This window comes from Lontra canadensis, unplaced genomic scaffold (assembly GCF_010015895.1).
Source record: "Lontra canadensis isolate GAN:19392208 unplaced genomic scaffold, GSC_riverotter_1.0 scaffold51, whole genome shotgun sequence".
NCBI lineage: Eukaryota > Metazoa > Chordata > Mammalia > Carnivora > Mustelidae > Lontra > Lontra canadensis.
The window spans coordinates 14,154,627-14,177,623 of NW_022631045.1; the positions used below are offsets into that span (position 1 = coordinate 14,154,627).

Genomic DNA, 22,997 nt, shown 5'->3' on the forward strand with positions numbered 1-22,997 from the left:
TGAGTGGAAAAGTGCTGGGTTTTAAATTGCTCCTGCAAACCCCTTAATGTCATGCCGTTTCCGAGGGTGCTCTTGCTACGATCCCCGACTCCCCTGGGGCTGGGATTCTGGCGCCCTGCCTTTCGCGCGCACACAGGGTGGCAGAGAAAGGCCGGCAGGTGGGCGTGGAAAGTCCTCCAGATAGGTGCGAGCACACAGCACCCGGGGAAAGAAACTTACTTTCCGACTGGCCTCTTCTCTGGCTGTAATGTCTTTCCTTGTTCAAGCAACCTCCTTCGCGGGAGCCAATTTCTCCGGTGATCGGCCCAGAGCCCGCAGGTCACCTGGTTAGTGGAGGAGAAGCGGGGCGCGTTAAAACCCGGCGAGCAGAGGAGCCGGCTATGGGTGGCATCTCTGCGGCTCGGTTCTCTCACCCGGGGATGGGTCTGGGGACCGGCCCCTGCATTCAGACCAAGAGGTCAGCAGCCCTCGCCCTACGGACTGGTTCAAAGTTGCGCGCCACGGCGCCCTGGCCCTTGGGGGGCAGGGCGGGAATGAGCGCAAGAGCGAAGGGTGGGCCTCGGACCCTCACTCACACCCGGAGGCGGCCCAGCCGGTATCCCCGGCGGGAGCCGGTCCTCCCTTCCAGGTCCCGCTACCTCGGGCCAGTGCACTGCGGAATGGGTCTTCGGCCTCCGGCGCGTGCGGCGAAGGAAAGGAGGGCGGGCGAGCGGCGCAGAGCCGGACCGCAGATGCAGATCCCAGGTCTCGCCAGCCGCCGCCGGGGAAGGTGCGGCGTGGCGGGAGCCGGGCTAGGGTCAGCTCCACGCCTTGCTCCCGAGCGCGGCTGACTCCAAACGCCGCAGCCGCCGCGGGAGTGAACTCCGCACCTGGAAAATCGATCGGAGACGCGCAAGGACTTCCCATTGGTCTCAACTGCCGGCGGGCTCTGGGAGGGGGCTTCCAATGGGGGAGGGGGCGGAGGGCGGGTGTGCCGCCTGTCCATCACAGGCCACGCCCTCCCCAGCCCAACTCCCACTACGGCCCCACCCGTTGGGGGGGCGGGATCCTTGTGCGCCACGCTGAAAATTTGGCTCCACCCCCGAAGATTCTATTGGCTGGAAGGCCATGGGACGCTGCTACCATCAGCCAATTGGAACGCACAATGGACGCCGTGGGGGCGGAGAAAACACCGCCCTCTTCCTTAGGACCCAATAGGGAAGAGGAACAGGAAAGCGCTTCCTGAGTTCGGGGGTCGAGGAAAGATGGCGACCACCAAAGGGGTTTGGTGCCTGTGCGAGTTATTGAGGTGAGTAGCAGGTGGTGTGGGTCTGCAGGCGTTTTGTTTCACGGTAATATTTGTCTGTTCAATGCAACTGAAATTTGCAGGGAGGGGGGTCTTCGTGTCACGAATCTAGGCAATTTCCTCAAGGATAGTGGACGCTCTTCCTCTCGCTTTGGAGTCTTCTAATTAGACTAGAGTTGACTGGGTTAAAGACTCCGTTCACCGCGTTTTCTTCGCCTGCTCATTCCAGTGAGGGATCGAGGTTCCCCTTCTGTTTTTTCTCTTCATCTCTCTCCAATTATTCTTTCATTAATTATTCATATTCAGTCCTCAGTTTTCTTTATGATGGAGCCACGAATCATTTTCCAAACTATCGTTTCTCTCCTTTTGGTAAAGAATAAATTGGCTCTTCCTTCTCACATCGTAGTTTCCCCGCTTTCAGTCACCAGAACTGTCACTGTTAACATATGTCACTTAAGTATGTTAACTTTAAAAATAAAACAGCTATCCTACCAGCAAAAATAGTTTGGTTTGGTTTTGTTTTTTGTTTTCCGGGAATAGCGGAGAGTTGCATTTCTGGATGCACAAACTATGGCAAAACCATAGGCAAGTCCAAGAAAGGAGAGGACCATTGTTTTTTAGAGAAGGAGGAAATTGGGGGTGGGATTGAAGGAAAGTCCTTTAGAAAAGCAAGAGTGGTGAGGATTTCTCCGACCAACGTGCAGGAGTATTCTTGTAGGAGATGTGATGTACACCATTCCCTGTGGGGGCCTGTTGGTGATGATTTCTTCCTGTCAATCATGATATGTCTATGTCAATCATAGACAGTTTTTCGTGAAATTGAAATTGAAATTTGAGTGATAGGGCTCCTTTTGCGTTGCCCCTTCTGGTCTCCTGACTCCATTTTAGTGAGGGTTCTTTTTATTTTCACAAATACAAAGGTGTTTTTTTTTTTTAAGTTTTTTTTTTTTAATTTATTTGACAGACATATCACAAGTAGGCAGAGAGGCAGGCAGAGAGAGAGAGGAGGAGGAGGCAGGCTCCCTGCTGAGCAGAGAGCCTGATGTGGGACTCGATCCCAGGACCCTGAGATCATGACCTGAGCCGAAGGCAGAGGATTTAACCACTGAGCCACCCAGGCACCCCAAAAGTGGGTAGTTTTAATGTGCAAATACTAAGGATGTTTAATAAATGTATTTGTAGAGTCTGTGTCTTTGAAACTAACTGACTCAATAAAGGACTGGCTCAACTTCAGTCATTAACATGATTTTTTTTTCTGATTTTAAGTTAAATCGTTCAATCTGAAAATATATCCTATGAATCTTGCCCACTTAATTCATTAGAAGGAAATGCCATAAAAGTCTTTATACTCTTATAGGTCAGCCACATTTTAAATTAAATGGGCTTTTGGCTTGTTCTGGGAAAGCTTTATAATACTGCTTTAATACATGAACTCATGTATTCCAAATATTAAATAAATCACAAATCTTACCACTTCTCTCAAACTCTGCTCATCCTTTAAGACCATGGTTCTCAAAGTATGGTCATAGACCCTAGTAGGTCCCCAAGACCCTTTGAATAGTTCTTCAAGGTCAAAACTGTGTTTATAATAATTTAAGATAACATTTGCTTTTTCATTATCTTTACATTTGCACCAATAGTGCAAAAGTAATGGTGGATAAAACTGTGGCTTAGCACAAATTGGGGAATGACATCAAAGTGTTCTTACAGTCTTGTGTTTTTCAACACCATGCACCTGCTAAAGCCAGTTTTACTAAGAATGTCCTTGATGAAATAGTAAAAATTATTAATTTTGTTAAATATTAACCCTTGACTTGAATACATAATCTTCTTAATATATTATATAATGTCTCCATACTGAAGTTGATGGTTATCTCAAGGAAAAGCTCTTGTGTGATTGCTAAGTTGCAAGCTGAATTAGATACTTTTTTTTTTTTTTAATGGAACATAGTTTTTACTTGAAAGAATTACCAACGGATAAACTATGGTTCTTCTTACTTGGGTATTTGAAAATGAATGAAGTGATCCTCTCACTTCAAAGAAAACAAGTGACAGAATTTGTTGCTAATAGTAAAGTTTAAACTTTCAAGTGAAAATAGGAACTTTCATGGGGCACCTGGGTGGTTCAGTGGGTTAAGCCTCTGCCTTCAGCTCAGGTCATGATCTTGGGGTCCTGGGATGGAACTCCCGCAATGGGCTCTCTGCTCAGCAGGGAGCCTCCTTCCCTCCCTCTCTCTCTCTCTGCCTGCCTCTCTGCCTACTTGTGATCTCTGTCTGTCAAATAAATAAATAATAAAAATCTTCTTAAAAAAAGAAAATTAGAACTTCGGAAAATTTTTATCTGCCATTCAGAGCTTGACCACTTTCCAGTAATTAAAAGATTTCCTTGATAAGATGGGTAGTGATATTAACAAATGTGATTTGGGGATATTGTTCGATGAAATATGCCCACATTTGGGAAGTCACCATGAGTCGTGAACCAATAGTTTCCAAATAATCAAGTCTTGATGTTATAAAATCATGTATAAGTAAAAGATCCATTCAAAGTGCAGGATAGGCCAATAGATTTCAGTATAACAGTATGAAAAGGTCATTGACTGGGTTTCATATTCCATGTTGTACCTGGCCATTAAGAAATTGCCACTTGTCTAATTTGGTATAATATCACAGAAAAATACTGTATCTGAAAAGACTATTTAAACATACTCCCTTTTCCTACTACATTTGAGTGAGCCTGGATTGCCTTCATATACTTCATGTAAAACAACATAGCACTAAGATTGAATGCAGAAGCAGATGTGAAAAGCCACTGTCTTCTTTTAAGCCAGACAGTAAAGAATCTTGCAAAAATACAAAATAGTGTTAGTCTTCGTACTGAATTTATTTATTTATTTATTTATTTTGGGTTTGGAAAATACAGGGTTTTTGTTTTTGTTTTTAGTAAAAATAAATTATATATTAACATGTAATAGATCTGTCATTTCTTTTTAGGATAATTCATGTTTTTAATTCCTCAGGTTCATTTCTCATATGCTCAATATTGGTAGATATAATCAATGTAAATGAATAATTCTCAACAAGGGGTGATGTTTAGCAATATCTGGAGATAATTCTTATGGCTATAACTGGTACAGAACTATGGGCTCCAGTGGGTTGAGGCCAGGAACGGAGCCAAACATCCTTTCATGCATAGGATAGCCTCAGCAACAAAGAACTATGTGGTCCAAAATGTCAGTAGTGCCGAGGTTGGGAAATCCTGATAGAAACAAAAGCTGTATGGTCTTCAGTTATTTTTAAGAGGTTAAGTTATCTGGAGACCAAATCACTTTAATAAGTGAAATACCTCTTCAGGTATAAACTTACTCACAATAAGAAGTTACACATGAGAAATTGTTTCCAAACTAAATATGAATAAGATACTTATTTCTCTGAAGAATTTATGTGTTTTCTACTTATGGACAATGAGAACTTTGTAACTATACAAAATATCCCCATATATGCTTGGGATCATTAAGCCTTTCAGAGCCCAATCTGCTGTTCACTACTATGCACAAACTTAGACCTTCCATATCTTTGTCCCCCAACTGTCACCCCTCCCCACCAAATACTTTAACTCTGTTTCCCCTTGTCTTGAATTTCAGTATTTGAGTTTTAGTATTTTGGTATTTTTATGCCTTACAAGCTCCTTCTCCTTCTAAAGCGTAGGCAGGATATTTTGCTCAACCCATAACAGAAAAACATACTTTGAAAAATTATTTTAGCACAATCTAAGAGATATCTGAGGAGGTAATAAGATTTTGTATTTAGTCAACAAATATTTAGTGGATGCCTTCTTTGTGCCAGGTATTATGCTAGGCATTGGCATCCAGTGGTGAGCAAGCCTGGGTCTTCCTTGTGTTTGCAGAGCCGTAGTCAGCCTGGCAGTAAGAGAGCCTTTTAGCAGCCAGTGTGGGAGTAAGTTCACTAATGTGCGTGAAGTAGATTGTTGGTGCATTTTTGGCAACTCATTTAGAGGCACATGAAAGAAGGCGGTGATTTTAGGATCATAGAAACAGATCAAATGCAGAACTTGTAATAGAAATGGAAGTATCTAAGTTCCTTTTGCCCCAGAAATTGTTCTATTTGAGGTGCAGCGAGAGAATGAAAATGATTTAGTATATCATCAAACTTTTAACAAATTAAAAGTTCACTATTAATCATTCAAAGACATATTGCTTGGGTTCTGTGTCATAATTCTGAGGGTCAGATGCCATTCCTACTTGTCTTGTTTAAGTTAGTAATTAAATTTGTTTTTAATCCTTTAACAAATACACTGTTAGGAGAAAGATGGCTCATCATTGATTTTCACTGTCAATTAAAAAGAAAAGTTATGTTGAATTGCTAGCATTCTGGGGCGATTGGAATTAAAAAGGATTTGCCTTTTGATATTGGACATTTTATGTGTTAGAATATTAAAAATTGAGTATTTTGTTAGCAGACTTCCAGCTATAAAAATTTTGTCTTCATTATTAATATAGAAAGCGGGCATATAAAAGTAGACTTTAATTTGTAGTTTCTTTTGAATAGGCATTGTGTTGATTTTTACATTTTCCTTTTTGTTTCAGATTTTTTTATTCATTATTCCTCCCTGGGCTGGCAGTCTGTGGAACTTTATGCGTATGTCTGTTTATTATCCTCTGGGGAATCAGACTGCTGCTACAGAGAAAGAAAGCATTAGTATCAACTAGCAAAAATGGGAAAAAGCAGATGGTAGTTGCATTTTTTCATCCTTACTGCAATGCTGGCGGAGGAGGAGAAAGAGTTTTGTGGTGTGCCTTAAGGGCCCTGCAGAAAAAGTAGGTATGCATCTTTCTTAGCTAATTTACTTTATTATTACTATTTTTTAAAAAATCATTATCCAGATATTTACCTTTCTCTAGTACCTTATTCATAGCCAGGAATTAACTGTTCTTCAATAAGGAAATACTTCTGTTATATGCCAACCCACCGTACAAGATCCTGTGGAATTTTAGTTGATATGATAAAGAAATAGAAAGGGAGGGCAACTGGGTGCCTCTGTTGGTTAAGCGACTGCCTTTGGCTCAGGTCATGATCCTGGAGTCCCGGGATCGAGTCCCACGTTGGGCTTCTTGCTTAGCAGGGAGTCTGCTTCTCCCTCTGACCCTTCCCACTCTCATGCTCTTTCTCGCTTACTCTCTCTCAAATAAATAAAATCTTTTTAAAAAAGAATGAAAGAAAGAAAGGGAAAATACCTGCCCTTTGATTGTAAAATTTAGTGGGGATAACTGTCACCTTGGAAGAATATGTAGAGAAGAACTTGAATAATAAACAAATACACCAATTCATAAGGAGTGCTTTAAACTGAATACTTTTAGTAGTAGTGGCACAGAGGAAATCATCTGTATGAACGCATCTATTTGATTCTGATGTTGAGGTCATTACCAGTTAGATAGTCTTAAGTTACCATGTTAGAAAGAGTATGCTGTTAAAACGGGTCATTTAAAGTATTAGGCTTCGTTCTCCCTACCTGCACTCCCATCCTCACCCCAAAAATGTTTACGATCCCCTTGTAGAGGAGGAACAAACAGTAAAGTCAAAATTCCATTGATGGATGTATCATAGGAGGAAAACTTTTATTCCTCCATGGTTACAGTACTTCCTGACACTCACCCTTCATCCAGATCCAGAGCCTTCACCCAGAATTCCCTCCACTCTACATTTCTATATTCTTGGCTCATCCTGGCTTCCAGCCACCACCCCTGTATTACCTCTGCCATCTTCCATAACTGCCTAGGTTCAAAACATTTTCTTTAATCTCCGCTTACTATCCATCTCCTTGAGGCCTTCCCTACTCCTACTCTAATCCCTCCGGTTCTTTGCTTCACATAACTCCGCATTAACTTGTCTAACTGGATTTTCTAGCTTTTGAGGGCATTGGTAAAGTTTTGTGATAGCTCTACCAGGTATGGACCCTAGATTTTAGCTGAGAGAGACAGACAAGATAATAAGCAAAGTAGAAAAATATCAAATGGTGAGAAATGCTATGTGAGAAATACAAACAGCATAATTTGTGAGTCCATATTTTAGACTGAGTAATTAGGGAATATCTCCAAGGAGGTAATACCTGAAGTCTAAATGACAAAAGCAGCCGACATTTACTGAGCATTTACTCTATGCCAAGCATTGTTTGAAGTGCTTCACAGGTGTTAGCTTACTAAATTCTCACAACAACCTTATGAGGTTTTTACTGTTACCCTCATTTGACTGACGAGGAAATGGAGTTACCAGAGTCCATATTATAAACCACAGACCGTACTGTCTGCCTCAGGAAGAGACAGTGAAGATGAGAAAAGAGAATTCAAAGCAGAGGGAACAGCTCCTGCAAGTCCCCTGGGACCCAGAAGGAGCTTGGCTTGTTCACAGAAAGGAACCCAGTTTGGCTGACCCTGTGGGCATGTGAGAGTGGAGGCAGGGCCCACGTTACACAGGGCTTGAGTGAATAGGGTAAGGAGTTTAGATTTTATTCTAAGTGCTCTGGAAAACCCTGTGAGGATTTCAAACAGAGAGATGACATTCTGCTTATCTGTTGTTGCATATCCACCCCAAAATATAATGGCTAAAACAATGTATCATTGTTTCTAATAGTCTGGGGACCGACAGGTCCTGTTGGGAATCCCTCATGCCAAGCGGCTGCGACTATGTGGCAGCTGGGGCCGAGTCATCTGAAGGCCTCTATTAACGTGTCTGCTTCCTGGGCTGGGACGATTGCAACAGCTATAGTGGCTGAGGGTGGGAGGCGTGGGTCAGGCATCTCTGTCACCCCACATCCTCTCCATATGACAGCCTTGGGTTTGCACAGAACACGGCAGCCAGACTCCTTATATGGCAGCTGACTTCTCTAGAGCAAGGTAGAAGTTGCCATTCTCTGAGAGCCTGGTCTAGAGACTGCCAAAATGTCACCTTTGACATAGTCTGATGGTAAAAGGAGTCACAGAGCCTGCTAGGATTCCAGGGGAGGGGACATAGATTCCTCCCCTCGATAAGTGTCAAAGAATTCGTGGCCACCTCATCAGATGATAATCCCTTTTACATTTTATAAGGATGATTCTGGCTGCTGGGAGGTGCTGTTCGGTGCTTGTCCTTTAGGTCTGCACAACACCCTGTGGCTATCTCTATCAACACATTCCACAGAGTTGTGCAGTTTTCGGTTTGCATCTCTCTTTCCTCCACTGGACTCAGCTCCTGGAGGGTAAAGACTCTAATCTCTGAACCCCCAGAACCAAGTAGCTCATACTAGATACTAAATAAATGTTTGATGACTCAAAGAATAACTAAAAACACAGTCAGAACAAATGCCAAAAGCATAAATAGTCAGAAGAGTGTAGTTTTACGTATTTCCATTATAATTCTATCAGATCTAATTTTGATGGCAGGCACCAGATCTAGCTTTTAGAATCTTATTGCATCTCCCAGATAAAAACACTGAGTAATGCTTTAGTACCTACGGTCCTATCTAAAGATACATTTAGTAAGTTTTAATTCTTGTTTGTGATTATTATTAGTATTTTGTTACCATTTTATATTGAGAGAGTTGTCAAAATTAAGTTTCTGAATATTTCTTAAAAACAGAATCAGCAATTTTTGTTGATGTCTGCTCTATGCAAAACTCTTTTTTTTTTTTTTTTAATTTGACAGACCGAGATCACAAGTAGGCAGAGAGGCAGGCAGAGAGAGGGGGAGAAGCAGTCTCCCCGCTGGGCAGAGAGCCCAATGTGGGGCTCAATCCCAGGACCGCGAGATCATGACCTGAGCCGAAGGCAGAGGCTTTAACCCACTGAGCCACCCAGGCGCCCCTGTGCAAAACTCTTAGAAGAGGAAATAGCAAAGAACTAAAGGTCTCATTTGGAGGACTAACATTTCACTAGCAGGGCAGCAGAAGACTCAAAGAGGAGCATCAATAGACCAAGTATAATGAATGAAAAATCAGTGGAAGACATTTTTTTCCAATCTAAAAATAACCCTCTTTATGATTGTGAGAAAATAATTATCTACAACTTTTTGCTAATGAAAACCTTAACTATTACATTCTATTTTAGGCATCCTGAAGCAGTTTATGTCGTTTATACTGGTGATGTTAACGTCAGTGGTCAACAGATACTAGAAGGTGCTTTCCGAAGATTTAACATCAGACTCACTCACCCAGTGAAGTTTGTTTTCTTAAGGAACCGTTATCTTGTGGAAGATTCACTCTATCCTCACTTCACACTGCTGGGCCAAAGTCTAGGCTCCATTCTTCTTGGCTGGGAAGCACTAATGCAGTGTGTTCCCGACGTCTACATCGATTCGATGGGATACGCGTTCACACTTCCTCTGTTTAAGTATTTAGGCGGTTGTCGCATTGGAAGCTATGTTCATTATCCCACGATCAGCACTGACATGCTCTCTGTAGTGAAGAATCAAAATGTTGGATTTAACAACGCAGCTTTCATTACCAGGAATCCTTTTCTTAGCAAAGTAAAGCTCATCTATTATTATTTATTTGCTTTTATTTATGGACTTGTTGGTTCTTGCAGTGATGTCGTGATGGTCAATTCTTCTTGGACACTAAACCACATTCTTTCCCTATGGAAGGTTGGAAATTGCACTAACATTGTTTATCCGCCTTGTGACGTGCAGACATTTCTGGACATTCCCTTACTGGACAAAAAGAAAACCCCAGGACATTTACTGGTTTCCATCGGCCAGTTCCGGCCTGAAAAGAACCATCCTTTGCAGATCAAAGCCTTTGCTAAATTGCTGAATAAGAAGGTGGCTGAGTCACTGCCTTCCCTTAAACTTATCCTCATTGGGGGTTGTCGAAACGAAGATGATGAGCTGAGGGTAAACCAACTGAGAAGGCTTGCTGAGGAGCTAGGAATTCAAGAAGATGTGGAATTTAAAATAAACATTCCATTTGATGAGTTGAAGAATTACTTGTCTGAAGCAACAGTTGGTCTGCACACCATGTGGAATGAGCATTTTGGGATTGGTGAGTCTTCCTTTAAGTGACTCATTTGGTGCCATGAGATGTACATTCTAGGTTCTCTTGATAAAATGATAACACTGTGGAAGTTATCCTTCCACAGTTCTTATCCAGTTTTAATGCTCTTCTCCCAGTCTACCATGTCAGCTTTATTCATTTGTGACCCTGCAGGACGTGACAGGAGGTAGTCACTAATAATAGCTGATATTTATTGACAGCTTAGTGCATGTAGGTCACTGCTGAGATCTTTGCAATTATTACTTGACTTAATCCACTCTAAAACCCTGCTTCATATAAGTTCTTATTCCCATCTCACAAATAAAGAAACTCGGGCACAGAGAGGTTTTAAACCTGCCCTTGTCTGATCACAGTAAGAGGTAGAGCTTGGATCCTCATTCAGAGAGCCCCTGCTCGAACCTGCCACAGTTTCTCTGCCCCACCTAGCCCTATCTGCAAACTGGGATAAGTTCCTGACCTCATCTCCCTGAAGGGCCAGATCTGAATCTCTGGGTGAGGCCCAGGTAGATGTATTTTGGTAAAGCCCCTCAGGTGATTTGTTGGGCACCAAAACCTGAGCCCATTGGGCTCCTCACAGTGATTCTGTTGGTTCTTCTACTGATTTCCTACTCATTACTGGAATGGCCTCTCCTCTTTCTGCCAAATCCCATTATAAGTGTCAGACTTTAATCTCCTTGGCCTTTAATTTAGCCTCCCTTGTTTTTTCTAGCACAAATTGCTCTCTCTACCCCTGATTCCCCATTAGGCATACATTTTGATGTAAAATCAAGTACTGGTGTCTAATGTGGTTCAAGATGTATTTCTCAAGAGGCTGCTTTGTGCGTCACACTGCCAGGTGTTACAAGGGAAAGGGAAGAACATAAAAGTGAAGTTTCCTATACTAAGGCCATAGTTTATCTTATACTCTTGTCTCTCCTTGGTTCGTAGCACCCGACGAAATCCAGACATACAGCAGAACTTTTTGATTCAGCCCTCTGCGCAGAGTCTGACTTCTGCGCCTCCCTGCACGGAGACGTAGTGACCATTAACTGTGCTGGGGGGTATGGGAGGCAGGAGCTGGTGTTCAGGTACTTGCAGTTCTGTGTGTGCTAATGACCAGTTGAGTAGCACTTTGCTGGAGAGGGTCCTAAGAGCTGTGCCCAGGGCAAGGGCAGGGCGACATGAAAGCACCCAAGAGAAACACCTGACACAGATGTGTGAGGTCAGAGAACAATTGCCCAAGGAAATAATGTGCCATGGAAACAGGGGCCTGAACAGTAATTTGAAGTTAGCCTTGCAGGAGAGAGAATGTCCAGCAGAGGGAGTGGCGTTGTGACCCATGTGACAAAAGGAGCATTAGCGGGCACACTCAAGGTGCTAAGATTTCTGGCCAGAACCTGCAGGAGGAACAGCACGCCCGTGGAGAGGGGAGCTGGGGCCAGATCACATGGCCACATGAAGCCAGTGAGAAAAGAGAGACTGATTCTAAGTGTTGGATTTTAAAGCTTTCTGTTCCCTCAAGTTCACTGTGGTTGCCGTGGAGGGGGTACTGGTGAGGAGCAGGGAGAGCCAGACGAGGGAGGCAGGAGGATGTGTTGGGCAGCCTTGATGAGGTGCTGCGTCTGAAGGTGGTAGGCAGATTCGCTCGAGGGAGATTCTGAAGCATGACTGAACAGGACTTGGTGACGAACTGGATTTGTTAAACAAAGGAGAAAGAAGAATCGGAGAGGCCCTCCTGGGGCTTTGAGTTTGGACAGCTGTGTGAATGGTGGATGGCTTTCCCCTAGAGATGGCTCCAAGAGGAGAGGCAGTTGACGAGCCAGGTTTCCCATATGTAGACTTAGAATGATCCATGGGACACGGGAGTGTGTGTGTGTCCATTGGGCACTTGTCTACACGAGTCTGCAGCGCAGGTGAGGGACCTGACCTGGGAACACAGACTGAGGAGTTGGCATCACTGACCGGCTCATTCCGGAAGGTCCATGGATGAAGGTAGAATTGCCTAAGGAAAGTTGTGCCCAGTGAGAGGAGGGCCCTGGTATAAAATGCTGAAAACAAGAACGGTTTGCAAGTGGGTAGAAGAAGAGTTGCCAACAAAGGAGAAAAGAAGTAAAGAGAGGAGGGAAACTTCCTGATGCTGTTGTTTGAACTCCTGAAATTTTGCTCGTGATATCTTTTTACACCTTTTACCTTTCAGTAACCATTATCTGTCATCTTGCTAACATTCTATAGTCTTCTACCTTATTTTATAACCTGCAGTGTGTTTTTTATAGACTGTTCTTTCACCTGCTTGTCTGTTTCAATGAAGAGCAAAGCAGCATTATTATGAGGCTTAAAAACGAAAAAACATAGAATTATTTGGTACCGTGGAAGTTTAGTGAGCTTATTTATAGACACAACAGACATTTACTTAAATTTGTCATGAGTGTCTTAAAATCTGTGGAGACTTCTGCTCATCCTTGTTATGAAAGCTCTCAAATGTTAAAAGACTACACGGTTTTTGTTTGTTTCTCAGGAGTGGTTGAGTGTATGGCTGCTGGCACGATTATCCTTGCCCACAATTCAGGGGGCCCGAAGCTTGACATTGTCGTTCCTCACCAGGGAGAGATAACTGGATTTCTGGCAGAAAGCGAGGAAGGCTACGCTGAGACTATGGCTCATATTCTTTCCATGTCTGAGGAAAAGAGACTCCAAATCCGCAGCAATGCTCGGGCATCTGTAAGCAGATTCTCTGATCTGGAGTTTGAACTAGCGTTCCTGTCATCTGTGGAGAACTTACTTAAATAATGCCATATCTGTACAAATTAAAGATGTTTTATATAAAACGGCTAAATACCTTCATATGTTAGTACTTTCCTGAACGTTTTCTGTATTATAATGAAGTCAGCCTAAATAGTGCTCTCAGCAATATATAGAGAGATGGGATATTTATTTCAATGAAAATGAAAAAAAGGCAAAATTACCAAATAGTTTAAATGAAAAGATTTTAGATTAGTATTCTGTCCCAAATTCTGAAAAATGTGGATCTGAAAGAAAAAATGAACAGTTGTAATGTTGGTATAATCCCTATTTTTCAGATCCTGTTTGTCCAATCACTGTCCGTTAGAACGCAGGAAAAAGAATTTCCCTTTAGAATATAGGAAATGTGGAAAGGAAAATGGAGAACTGACGATTAGATCAGTACTTTAGCACTGTCCTGACATCTTGGGAACACAGAAAAATTCTGGTATATTTAAATTCTAAATGTTACTGTGGATGACCTTCTTGAATATATCTGACGGTTTTCCTTAAAGAGAAAAGACACTTGAAGCAGGCGTCATCCCATTCTAAAAGCACACAGCGAAAAGACAATTCTTTTTCCTGGGTTCTAACGGACAGTGACTGCCCTGCGGGCGTAAAGATGGACGGACAGGAACTGCCCACAGGCGTTTGTTAGGGGCAGAGGCACAGAGTCTTTCTGTAGCTTGGGGTTCACTAGAGTAGCTTTTTGTTTAGTGCTCCCAGTACATTTGTACTGATGGAAAGGGCTACCCTGGTATCCCATCACAGTTCCACATCTCGGGAGCTGCAAGTCTGCTTGAGGCTGTTCAGAAGGTCAGAGTGAGAACATCATGCCAAGTTGCTCTTCTCATAGTGACAATGGACGAACGGGCTCCGTCCTCCCGGGTCTGTTGGCAGCATCGTGCCTTGGGAGATGATGAGGTGGCTTTTAGAAAAGCACTTCAGACTCCAGCACCTTCATTTATAAACATCAGACCTCCTAAAACCCAAGCTGCTTCTTAAATCTTTTTGAAATTCCAATTCTTCACCTATAATCTATAGATGGTAATACCTGTCCTCACTACCTCTCAGTGACTCTGATTTGGAAAGTATGTGAAAAGACCTTGAAAACCAGAACTAAGTTTTTTTTTAAAGGTACCTTTATAAAGTAATTTCATTAAAAGTAACAATATATAGTAGATGTCTCTTGTAATCAGTCCTCCTTATTAATGCATGAAGACTCAAGGGAGACTCATGGTTACTAAGTCGGTAGCTAGGACTACTGTGCTGAATCACTAGCAGTGATTAAAAGTATGTGGATATGCAGATAGGGCTTGAGAGACCTACAACACTTGGTGTTTTCTGCATACATAATTAGCTCCTTCTAGTTCAGTGAATGGAACTCTTGCACAGTCTGATATGTGTGTGTGTAAGGGGCCTGGGAAACTCCTCATCCAGTCAGGGACCCGCCAGCTTCATCATCTGCTCCCAGTTACACTGTTGACTCGTCTGCGGGCCACCTCTGTCATCAGTTGGAAAAGCAGCAAAACAGAGTCCCAGGATGGTGGGACATAACACAGCTTTGGGTGGAGATGATTCAGTTTAGAAAAAGAAGACGGTTGGACACTGGAGCTGGAAGGCACCCTACAAATCCTCGGGTCCAGTTTCTCATTTTCAGCTTTACAGACAAGAACACTTTAAAGACTTTAAGACTCCAGTCTCACAAAGCTGTTTAGGGACAAAATCAGGATTATAAGTGGGTGCTCTGACTCCAGCCCAGTTCATTTTCTTATCTTGTAGCTAGTCTTGGGGCAAGATTTGTGCCACTGTACCCGCAGTCTACCCTTCTACCCTCAGAAAACCATAGGATTAAAAAATCGAAGTGGACTAAGCAGAAGGAAAGGATGCAATATAGGAAAAAAGGATTCTGAAATGCCATAGAGCATTTTTTAATCTTGTTTCTTCAAAATTATTTTTGTCACACCCATCACTGGAAACGTACTTCGCATATCTGTTCACTTTCCCTATTGCTAGTGTGGTTATTATGTGTCTTTTTTCCAGAATGACGGACAACCATGAAGTGTCAAAACAATGTGTCAACTACTGTCTGTCTCGAGAACTTCTGAGTGACTGTTCATTCCTATAAAATGTGGTTTTTGAGTGGTCCAAACGTGATATATTTTGAACCCCCAGCAGTGGGGATTCACATTCTTATTTGGGTTTTACATAATAAAATACATGTTACATGTTCTTTGCATAGTAATCTCTTTGTGTCTAATATGATTTTGATTTAATAGATACAAAATGTGTTTGTGATATAAAGTAATTTTCATTATCTTGGATACTTTCCTCCATATAGTACATATGCACCTCCATGCGGTCTCCCAGTGCTGAATTGTTACCTACTACTAATATTTCTTAAGCTCCGTGTGCCATGAAGGAAGGAAGGGAGGGAGGAAAGGAAGGAAGGGAAAAAGGAAAGGAAAGGGAAAAAAAGAGAAAGAATTTAAAGGTAAAATTGTCTTGCCTCTGATACCCAAGAAAAATAGGTTGTCAGGTTTAATAGACATTTTTCTTTTAACAAATATTTCAGACCTACAAAACACTGCAGAGCTTCCTACACTTTATTTTAATAATTTTCAGGGTTTTTTACAAAGTCATCTTACAGACAAATTTATGAGAGAGTGGTCAGGTAATTATAAATGTTTCAGAATACTTGTGTTTAATTATGTAAATGTACCCTAGACGCCAGGACTATGATATAATATAGAGTGTCTGCTAAATCTTTCAATAGATTTGGGTACAACAAAAAAGTTACCCACAACAAGAAGTTATGCAAATTACTAAAATCAAATTACAGGCTTGTAATTTTCCCTCTCCCACTGTTCCTCAGCTGATTTTCTTCTCTGTCCCCACCCTAACTCTGAGGCCACCATTGACTTTAAAGATGCATCAGTTCTAATAGTTGAGGGCTTTATGCTCACTTGGACTGTACATGTTACAAGGTACTTAGAAAGGAAGTTAAGAGTTGATACACCATTTAAAGAAAGATCAGTTTGATAGCTATGATACGTAGTTACCAAGATGTATAATTTTTAATAAAATTTATTCTAGGGGCGCCTGGGTAGTTCAGTCTTTAAGCGTCTACCTTCAGCTCAGGTCATGATCTGAGGGTCCTGGCATCGAGCCCCACATCAGGCACCCTGCTCAGTGGGAGGCCTGCTTCTCCCTCTCCCACTCCCCCTGCTTATTTATGTTCCCTTTCTGGCTGTCTCTCTGTCAAATAAATTTTTTAAAAATTCTTAAATTTATTCTAAAAACACATTCAAATTTGATCAATAGTTTCAACTTAACACATGGAACTAGACGTAAATCAAGAATAAAATAATTGATTGTGCCTCAAGAACATGATTTAGGTAATGGTATATGTAAGATGGATAAGATGAATTAGGGGCTGAAGTAGGTTGAAAAACCTTGCATGTATGTATACTTATCACAATGAATACTTCTTACTTTACAGCAGAGAACTCAAAATCTTAGAATGAATGATAAGGCTTGGCGGCTTTTAGCTAGAAACTCCAGCAAGCATCTTGTCATTGGAGCAGACTCGATAGGCTTATTCTTAAATATTGACCTTAAACATTCATTCCTCCCCACCCCACCTCCCGCCCCACATATAACTGAATAGTCTTTGGATCTTTGGGATTTTCAGAAACCATGTTTCATTTTCCATGCATTCAAGCACTGCTTAGTATTTGTTTAGCACACCAACAGATATAGTATGTCTGAACCACATAATGTTCTGAAAGTAAATTAAACATGTGTACACTGACCACTAAAAGACTTCTAGAATTAATGATGCTTCAATCTCTCAACGTCGTGCATTACCAAGATAGACATTAACGCAGTGGTGAGAAATTTTTAAATATTCTGAGCCTCATGATGTGACCATGCTGAGCACTCCAGAAAAGAGTAGATTATAACCCAAAACACCAAGTTGAAAGAACAGTACCTCCAACATCACCAGGAAAATACAGGCATAAAAGACACATCATGTAGAATTCATCCCACAGTTAGGGGAATCCTGATACTTTCCCAACATTTAATAAAGTTACATCAAATGTAAACACTAAGCAGACCTTAGAAATAATCCGACCAACCCTTCCTCATTGTTTTCTTGGCTCAGCAATGGATCAACGTGCAATTTTAGTTGTATTTTTATTACCGAGCATATATTTTAGGCAGAATTCTACCACTTAGAAATGTAAAGTCTCTGTCCTTCATAGCAACAACACAATCAACAAATGTCTGTTAAGCCCCAGGCATGTGTTCAATACTGGGATTGTTATAATGTGGCACTCTGCTAAGCCCCATATGTAAAAAGACCAGCATAAGATACAACAACCAGGTAGAGTCCCTGCCCTTAAGTAATTTATAATCTACACATTTGAAGCTGTTAGAAATTAATTCAATAATACATAGTAAGATGATTACTTGGTGCATCATTAACATGACATGCCTTGATCCTCTCTGCTCAGTTAACCTACTCCCTTAAGAGTCAACACCTGCTTCAAAAAAGTATTCAATAGAAGTTAAGAAATTTCAGTGTCATGGTTTTCTAAAATAGTACATTCATTATTCTAAGTGAATTACTTTGTACACTGTATTGGTTTTCTTTCCTTGTCTTAACAAATTATCAAACTTAGTTAAAACAACACACATTTATTATCTTACAGTTCTGCAGGGCAGCAGTCTAAAGTGGATTTCATAAAGCTAAATTCAAGATGTCAGCAAGACTGTGTTCCTTCTGCAGACTTCTGGGGAAAGTCTATCGCCTGGCCTTTCCCAGCTTCTGGAAGCTGCTTGGATTCCTTGGCCTCTGGCCCCTTCCTCCGTCTTCAAAGCTAGCAGCACCAGGCTGAGCCCCTCTCTCGCTGACATCTTCCTGTTCTCTTTGCCTCCCTCTTCCACTGTTAAATAGCCCTGTGATTACATTGGATCCACCTGGATAGTGAAAGAAATGCCTTCCCCTCTTTGAAGGTCATCTGATTAGCAGCCTTAATTTTACCTGCAACTTTAATTCCCCTTTGCCATGTAACAATATATTCACATTGTTGGGTGTACTGGGAGGGAGGGTGGCAGGAAGAGAGACACATTACTCTGTCTGCCTACCACATATATTGTCCCAAAGATTTCCTGATAGAAATTTTAAAGTAAAATATTAATTTCTACACTCAAATCGGTCAGTCTCAAGGTCTAGCCTAGTGATGGGTATCGAGGGCACGGATTGCATGGAGCACTGGGTGTTAGAGGCAAACAATGAATCATGGAACACTACTACATCAAAAACTTAGTGATGTACTGTATGCTAACTAATATAACCCAATTTAAAAAAAAAAAACAATAAATCCCTGGGATTGCTAGAAAACTCTTACAAAATGAATGTTTATGACTTGGACCCAACCAGATACTACAGTTAATAGATACTAACTTATCACTTAAGAAAAACTGCAATAATCACACTTGTATATTTTGATGGGTTGTTGATGTTTCTTGGTTTTCACCTGCAATGCATACTTTGTCGTCAGCTCGAGTAGAAATATTCTCTAAATCTTCATTTAATTCTGTATATTTCTGGGTGCTTATCTTCTCTCCTCCTAATTTTTCAGCACCCTTAGAGAAACCAGGAGTCTCTTCTCTTTTTTCTTCCTCTTTGGAAGGAGCAGGTTTTCCCAGAGATTCTACTACTTCATTTCTCAACTCATCTTCAGATTCTTCAAAATTTCTGAAAATAAGAGGTAAAAATCAACGTTATGATATCAAAACAATGAAACATACACATGAAAGTGTTTCCCATCTCACTTCCCATCCTCACTGAAGCAATTTAATAGTTGCATTTTCACCCAGGTAATGAATTATTTATTATATCAGTCTGGCTTTCCAGATGGACTAAAAAAAAAGCCAATATTGGGATAATCAGTATTCTGTTTACTTGGACTTGTGTTCAACAACCTTTATTATATTTGTTAATACCCATCTACTCTTAAAAGGAGAGGAAGAGAGAAGAATAAAACAGCTGCCATAGGGGAACCTGGGTGTCTCAGTGGGTTAAAGCCTCTGCCTTCAGCTCAGGTCATGATCCCAGAGTCCTGGGATTGAGCCCCACATCGGGCTCTCTGCTCGGCAGGGAGCCTGCTTCCCCCCCTCTCTCTCTGCCTGTCTCTCTGCCTACTTGTGATCTCTAGCTGTCAAATAAATAAATAAAATCTTAAAAAAAAAAAACAGCTGCCATATAGTGTGCCCTTATCATACACCAGCAACCACCCTAAAGCACTTTATGCATACGATATTTCATCTAATACAACATTTTGAGGTAGACATTCTCACCATCAATTTATAACGAAGCTGAGGCTCAGAGAGGTTAATGAAACTTGCCCAAGGTCTCAGATACTGAACAGTAGGACTAGGAATCGAAATTGTATCTAAGACCTCAGCATGGATATGCTTAGAAGGGGAGAAGGCAGGAGACCAAGAAAACCATCTCAATGATCCCTAATACTTACATGGCAAATAAAGAGGCTGAGGAAGATCTGGTAGGAGCCAAGAAAGTGTTAATCATGGACACCAAGGAGGCAGAGAATTTCCAGATAGGGAGCAGCCAAATAAGAGTAAGTCAGAAATGACAGTTGGACCTGGCAATTTCAAGGTAATAGATGACCTTTGCAAGAACATTTCAGTGTGCTATGTGGCAGGAACCATCAGGGGATCAAGAAAGCAGTAGGAGGTAAGCAAGCAGTGACAAGGAGCTTAAATTCCTTTGAGGTGAGCCTGGCTCTGAACAGATGGTGTTAACTCAAGAAGATGAGAGCAGTGATTTTTTGGTGTGTCTCAAGAAGGGACAGATTTGGGCATGTGTATATCCTGAGAGGAAGTAGGTAATAGATGTTAAAAATATAGGAAAAGGACAGATAATAGATAGGAACACATTTTCTAAGAAAGGCTGGGATTCAGGACACCTGTGTCAGGATGTGCTTTCAGCAGGAAAGAAGACGGTTTTTTGTCTCAGAAGGAAAATAGGGAAAGAGAAGGCAATGAGGACTCATGTGGATAGAGAGAAGTTACGAAACTAGACAAGACCATTCCACTTACAAACCACGTATTATCTCTGAAGTAGGAGGCACGGTCACATGATGAGAGTGAGGTGGATAGGGGTTAGCCTACTGGGTGGAGGGTTTGGAAGGAAGCAAACCAGGCATAGGATTGCCAGATACCACAGAGGACTTCACTAAAATTAGAGATCATAAATTCGGGGTAGACCAGCAACTAGAGCTCCCACTGTGAAGCTATCATTCCTGAGATACATGCTTACATGAGATCCTCCCTTTATCTTCATTCCTTTGTAGTTTAAAGTATGATGTATCTAGGTGTGAATTTCTTTTCATTGTTCCTATTGGTTATTGTTTTACTTCCCAGATATCACAATTTAAGGCTTTCAATGACCGTAAAAAGTTCACAGCTATAATTGCTTTGAATATTGCTTTTCTCTGATTCTCTTCTGAAACTCCTTTTAGATATATGTTGGACCTTCATGACTCTTAACTCCTCCTTCACATTTTCCATCATTTTTTACTTCAGGTCTGTCTTGCAGTTCTTAAGTCCCTCTATGTTTAAACTGTCATTTGATTTCTATTAGTGGATTTTTTTCATTTCTAGAAGTTCTGTTTGGCTAATCAGATATTCCTGCTCCCTTCTGATAGATCTGCTTTTTTTCTTACGTTTCCATTCCTTACTTTGATTAAATAATTTTAAAAATGCAGTTTTAATTATTATGTAAATATTAAATATTCATAGGATAGTTATATTATCTGAAGTTCTTTATGGTCTAATTCAGCTATTTTTTTGTGCTTGCTGTCTCTCATAGTGGATTCTATTTTTAGTTGTGAACTCATGTTCAGCAGTGCCTTAGTGAGAAACTTCAGTGTAGCCTGGGTTGAAGTTATACCCCTCCAGAATGTTTCGTATTTATTTCTTCTAGAGATCCCAGAGTATTTATGATTTCTTACTATTAATTTTAATGTTGATTTCTCAATATACATGTTTCCAGACAGCCAAGTATTGTAAATTCAAACTCTAAATCCAAGTGAATTCTCCCAGAGATTAAGACCAAACAGACAAGCTATATTACTGAGATTTTTTTTCCTTTGCACTTTCCCTTGCACTGAAGTGTAGCTCTTCAAGGGCTCCAGCTAGCAAGAATGTAAGGGAACACACTGAAGAAAACAAAACCTGTTAGATATGCAGGAGGTAAACAGAGATAGAAAGGGAAGGAAGAAAATTTAAAAACAAAACACAAAACTTCTAAAACAAAATGATCCTGTAAACTAAAATTCCAAAACATGTGAATAAATATAATGGTAAGAGAAAAATAAACAAAAAGAAAAAAATTTAAGTGGGACCAGGAACAAGGTCTAGATGGAATTACTCTTAGGGAGAATTTTGATAACACTCTTTAGCAGTTTGGACCCAAAGAGACATAGACAATCCTAAACACTCTTTAAGTATGCTCAAAAAGGTAAAGAACAGCATCCATTTTTAAATATTTTCAAATTAGGGTAAATAATTATGCAGTAATGAAACAAGAGCATATAAAAATATGAACAAACAAATATAATTCTTAGGAGATATGTAATCATTTAAATTAAAAACTTAATAGATGATACCCAGATAGTTTTGAAAATAGTATTTATGAAGTCACCTAGAATGGAACAAAGAGATAAATAAAAAGTATGAAAGTATAATTAGGTGTTACTGGGGACATTGAGAAGCTTACGAAGATTGAGAAGCTCCAAAACATATCTACTTAGAATACCAAAATGGGTAAAATAAGAAAAGCAACACCTGGAAAAGTAATGGGTAAAAATTTTCCAGAACTCAAGACAGTCATGGGTCTCAGAAGAAAGCGAGCCAAGCAGGATAAAAGAGAAGTCCAGACCAGACATACAACAGTGAAACATAAGAACATAAAGATAAAAAGAACATTACAGATGTGCTGGGGATAAAGTTAGCATATCTATAGAGGGAAAACAATTAGCATTCTCATCAACAGTGATAAAGATCAGGAGCATAATCATTGTCAACCTAAAATTGTATACCCAACTAAATTACAATTAAAACAATAAAAAAGATTTGGATATGCAAACAATAAGAATGTTTACCAGCCACTGAATTATCTTAAAGAATTATTAGAGGATATACAACAGCAAGAAAACTGAAACCAAAGGAAGACCACAGACTAGAAAAAAAAAAACATGGCAAGTTCAGAAAATGATAAACTACAATAGCAAATTAAGTTTGAGAATAAAAAAATGTTATTTTTTATTTTAAAAAAAGGTAAAATAGGATTATATGATTTGATGTCTCAAACGTAGAATGTTCTAAACTTTAAAAAAGGATGTAGGGGCAGGGTGGGCAGTAAAGAACAACACTGATCATTATTAAGCTGTATGATGGATACATAAGGTTTCATTACACTGTGCACTCTATTTTTACTATGTTTAAAAGTTTTCCACAATAAAAGATGTTTTTTAAGTAAAATTATAACTCTAGGTAACAATATCAGGATGGAAGGTTTTTAGTGGTTAGATATGTTTGTCGTATTCGTGAGGAAAAAAAAACACTGGACAAGTTCTGAATTTGTTATATCAATCCATAGGAAGTACATAAAAACTAGCTATTTTTTTTCTTTTTTTTTAAGATTTTATTTATCCATCTGACAGACAGAAATCACAAGTAGGCAGAGAGGCAGGCAGAGAGAGAGAGAGGAGGAAGCAGGCTCCCCGCAGAGCAGAGAGCCCGATGTGGGGCTCGATCCCAGGACCCTGGGATCATGACCTGAGCCGAAGGCAGAGGCTTTAACCCGCTGAGCCACCCAGG

At 40.7% G+C, this 22,997-nt stretch overlaps 3 protein-coding genes across 4 annotated transcripts in view; 1 reads left to right on the forward strand and 2 right to left on the reverse strand.

The window, feature by feature from the left end:
• The window catches only part of ATP7B (ATPase copper transporting beta), a 70,706-nt gene extending 69,895 nt beyond the window's left edge, over window positions 1–811 (reverse strand). The window contains exons 1-2 of the mRNA XM_032874123.1: window positions 639–811; window positions 220–323 (exon numbers count right to left, since the gene is read on the reverse strand). The gene's annotated coding sequence lies outside the window, so the exon portion shown is untranslated. The remainder of the gene's footprint in view (window positions 1–219; window positions 324–638) is intronic.
• Window positions 812–1,182: 371 nt separating this feature from the next.
• Window positions 1,183–13,139, forward strand: ALG11 (ALG11 alpha-1,2-mannosyltransferase). Of its 2 annotated transcripts, none has more exons than XM_032874124.1 (4): window positions 1,183–1,288; window positions 5,890–6,120; window positions 9,382–10,313; window positions 12,820–13,139. In XM_032874124.1, the coding sequence occupies exons 1-4, from the start codon at window positions 1,245–1,247 to the stop codon at window positions 13,089–13,091; spliced, it is 1,479 nt and encodes a 492-aa protein (XP_032730015.1). In that variant the 5' UTR covers window positions 1,183–1,244; the 3' UTR covers window positions 13,092–13,139. The 2 variants fall into 2 exon arrangements, with proteins under 2 accessions (XP_032730015.1, XP_032730016.1); XM_032874125.1 differs by having other exon boundaries at window positions 12,906–13,004.
• A 5,295-nt stretch (window positions 13,140–18,434) lies between these two features.
• NEK5 (NIMA related kinase 5) overlaps window positions 18,435–22,997 on the reverse strand; it is a 59,016-nt gene continuing 54,453 nt past the window's right edge. Inside the window, exon 23 of the mRNA XM_032874126.1 lies at window positions 18,435–18,849. Coding sequence (XP_032730017.1) covers window positions 18,582–18,849 — 268 coding nt within the window. The 3' untranslated portion in view covers window positions 18,435–18,581. The remainder of the gene's footprint in view (window positions 18,850–22,997) is intronic.

Bases quoted from the DNA above. Each gene is read 5' to 3' on its own strand.
- ALG11 (XM_032874124.1), top strand. From the start codon at position 1,245: ATGGCGACCACCAAAGGGGTTTGGTGCCTGTGCGAGTTATTGAG. The intron at 6,121-9,381 runs GTAGGTATGCAT...ATTCTATTTTAG, and splicing joins TTAAGGGCCCTGCAGAAAAA to GCATCCTGAAGCAGTTTATG. The intron at 10,314-12,819 runs GTGAGTCTTCCT...TTTGTTTCTCAG, and splicing joins GAATGAGCATTTTGGGATTG to GAGTGGTTGAGTGTATGGCT.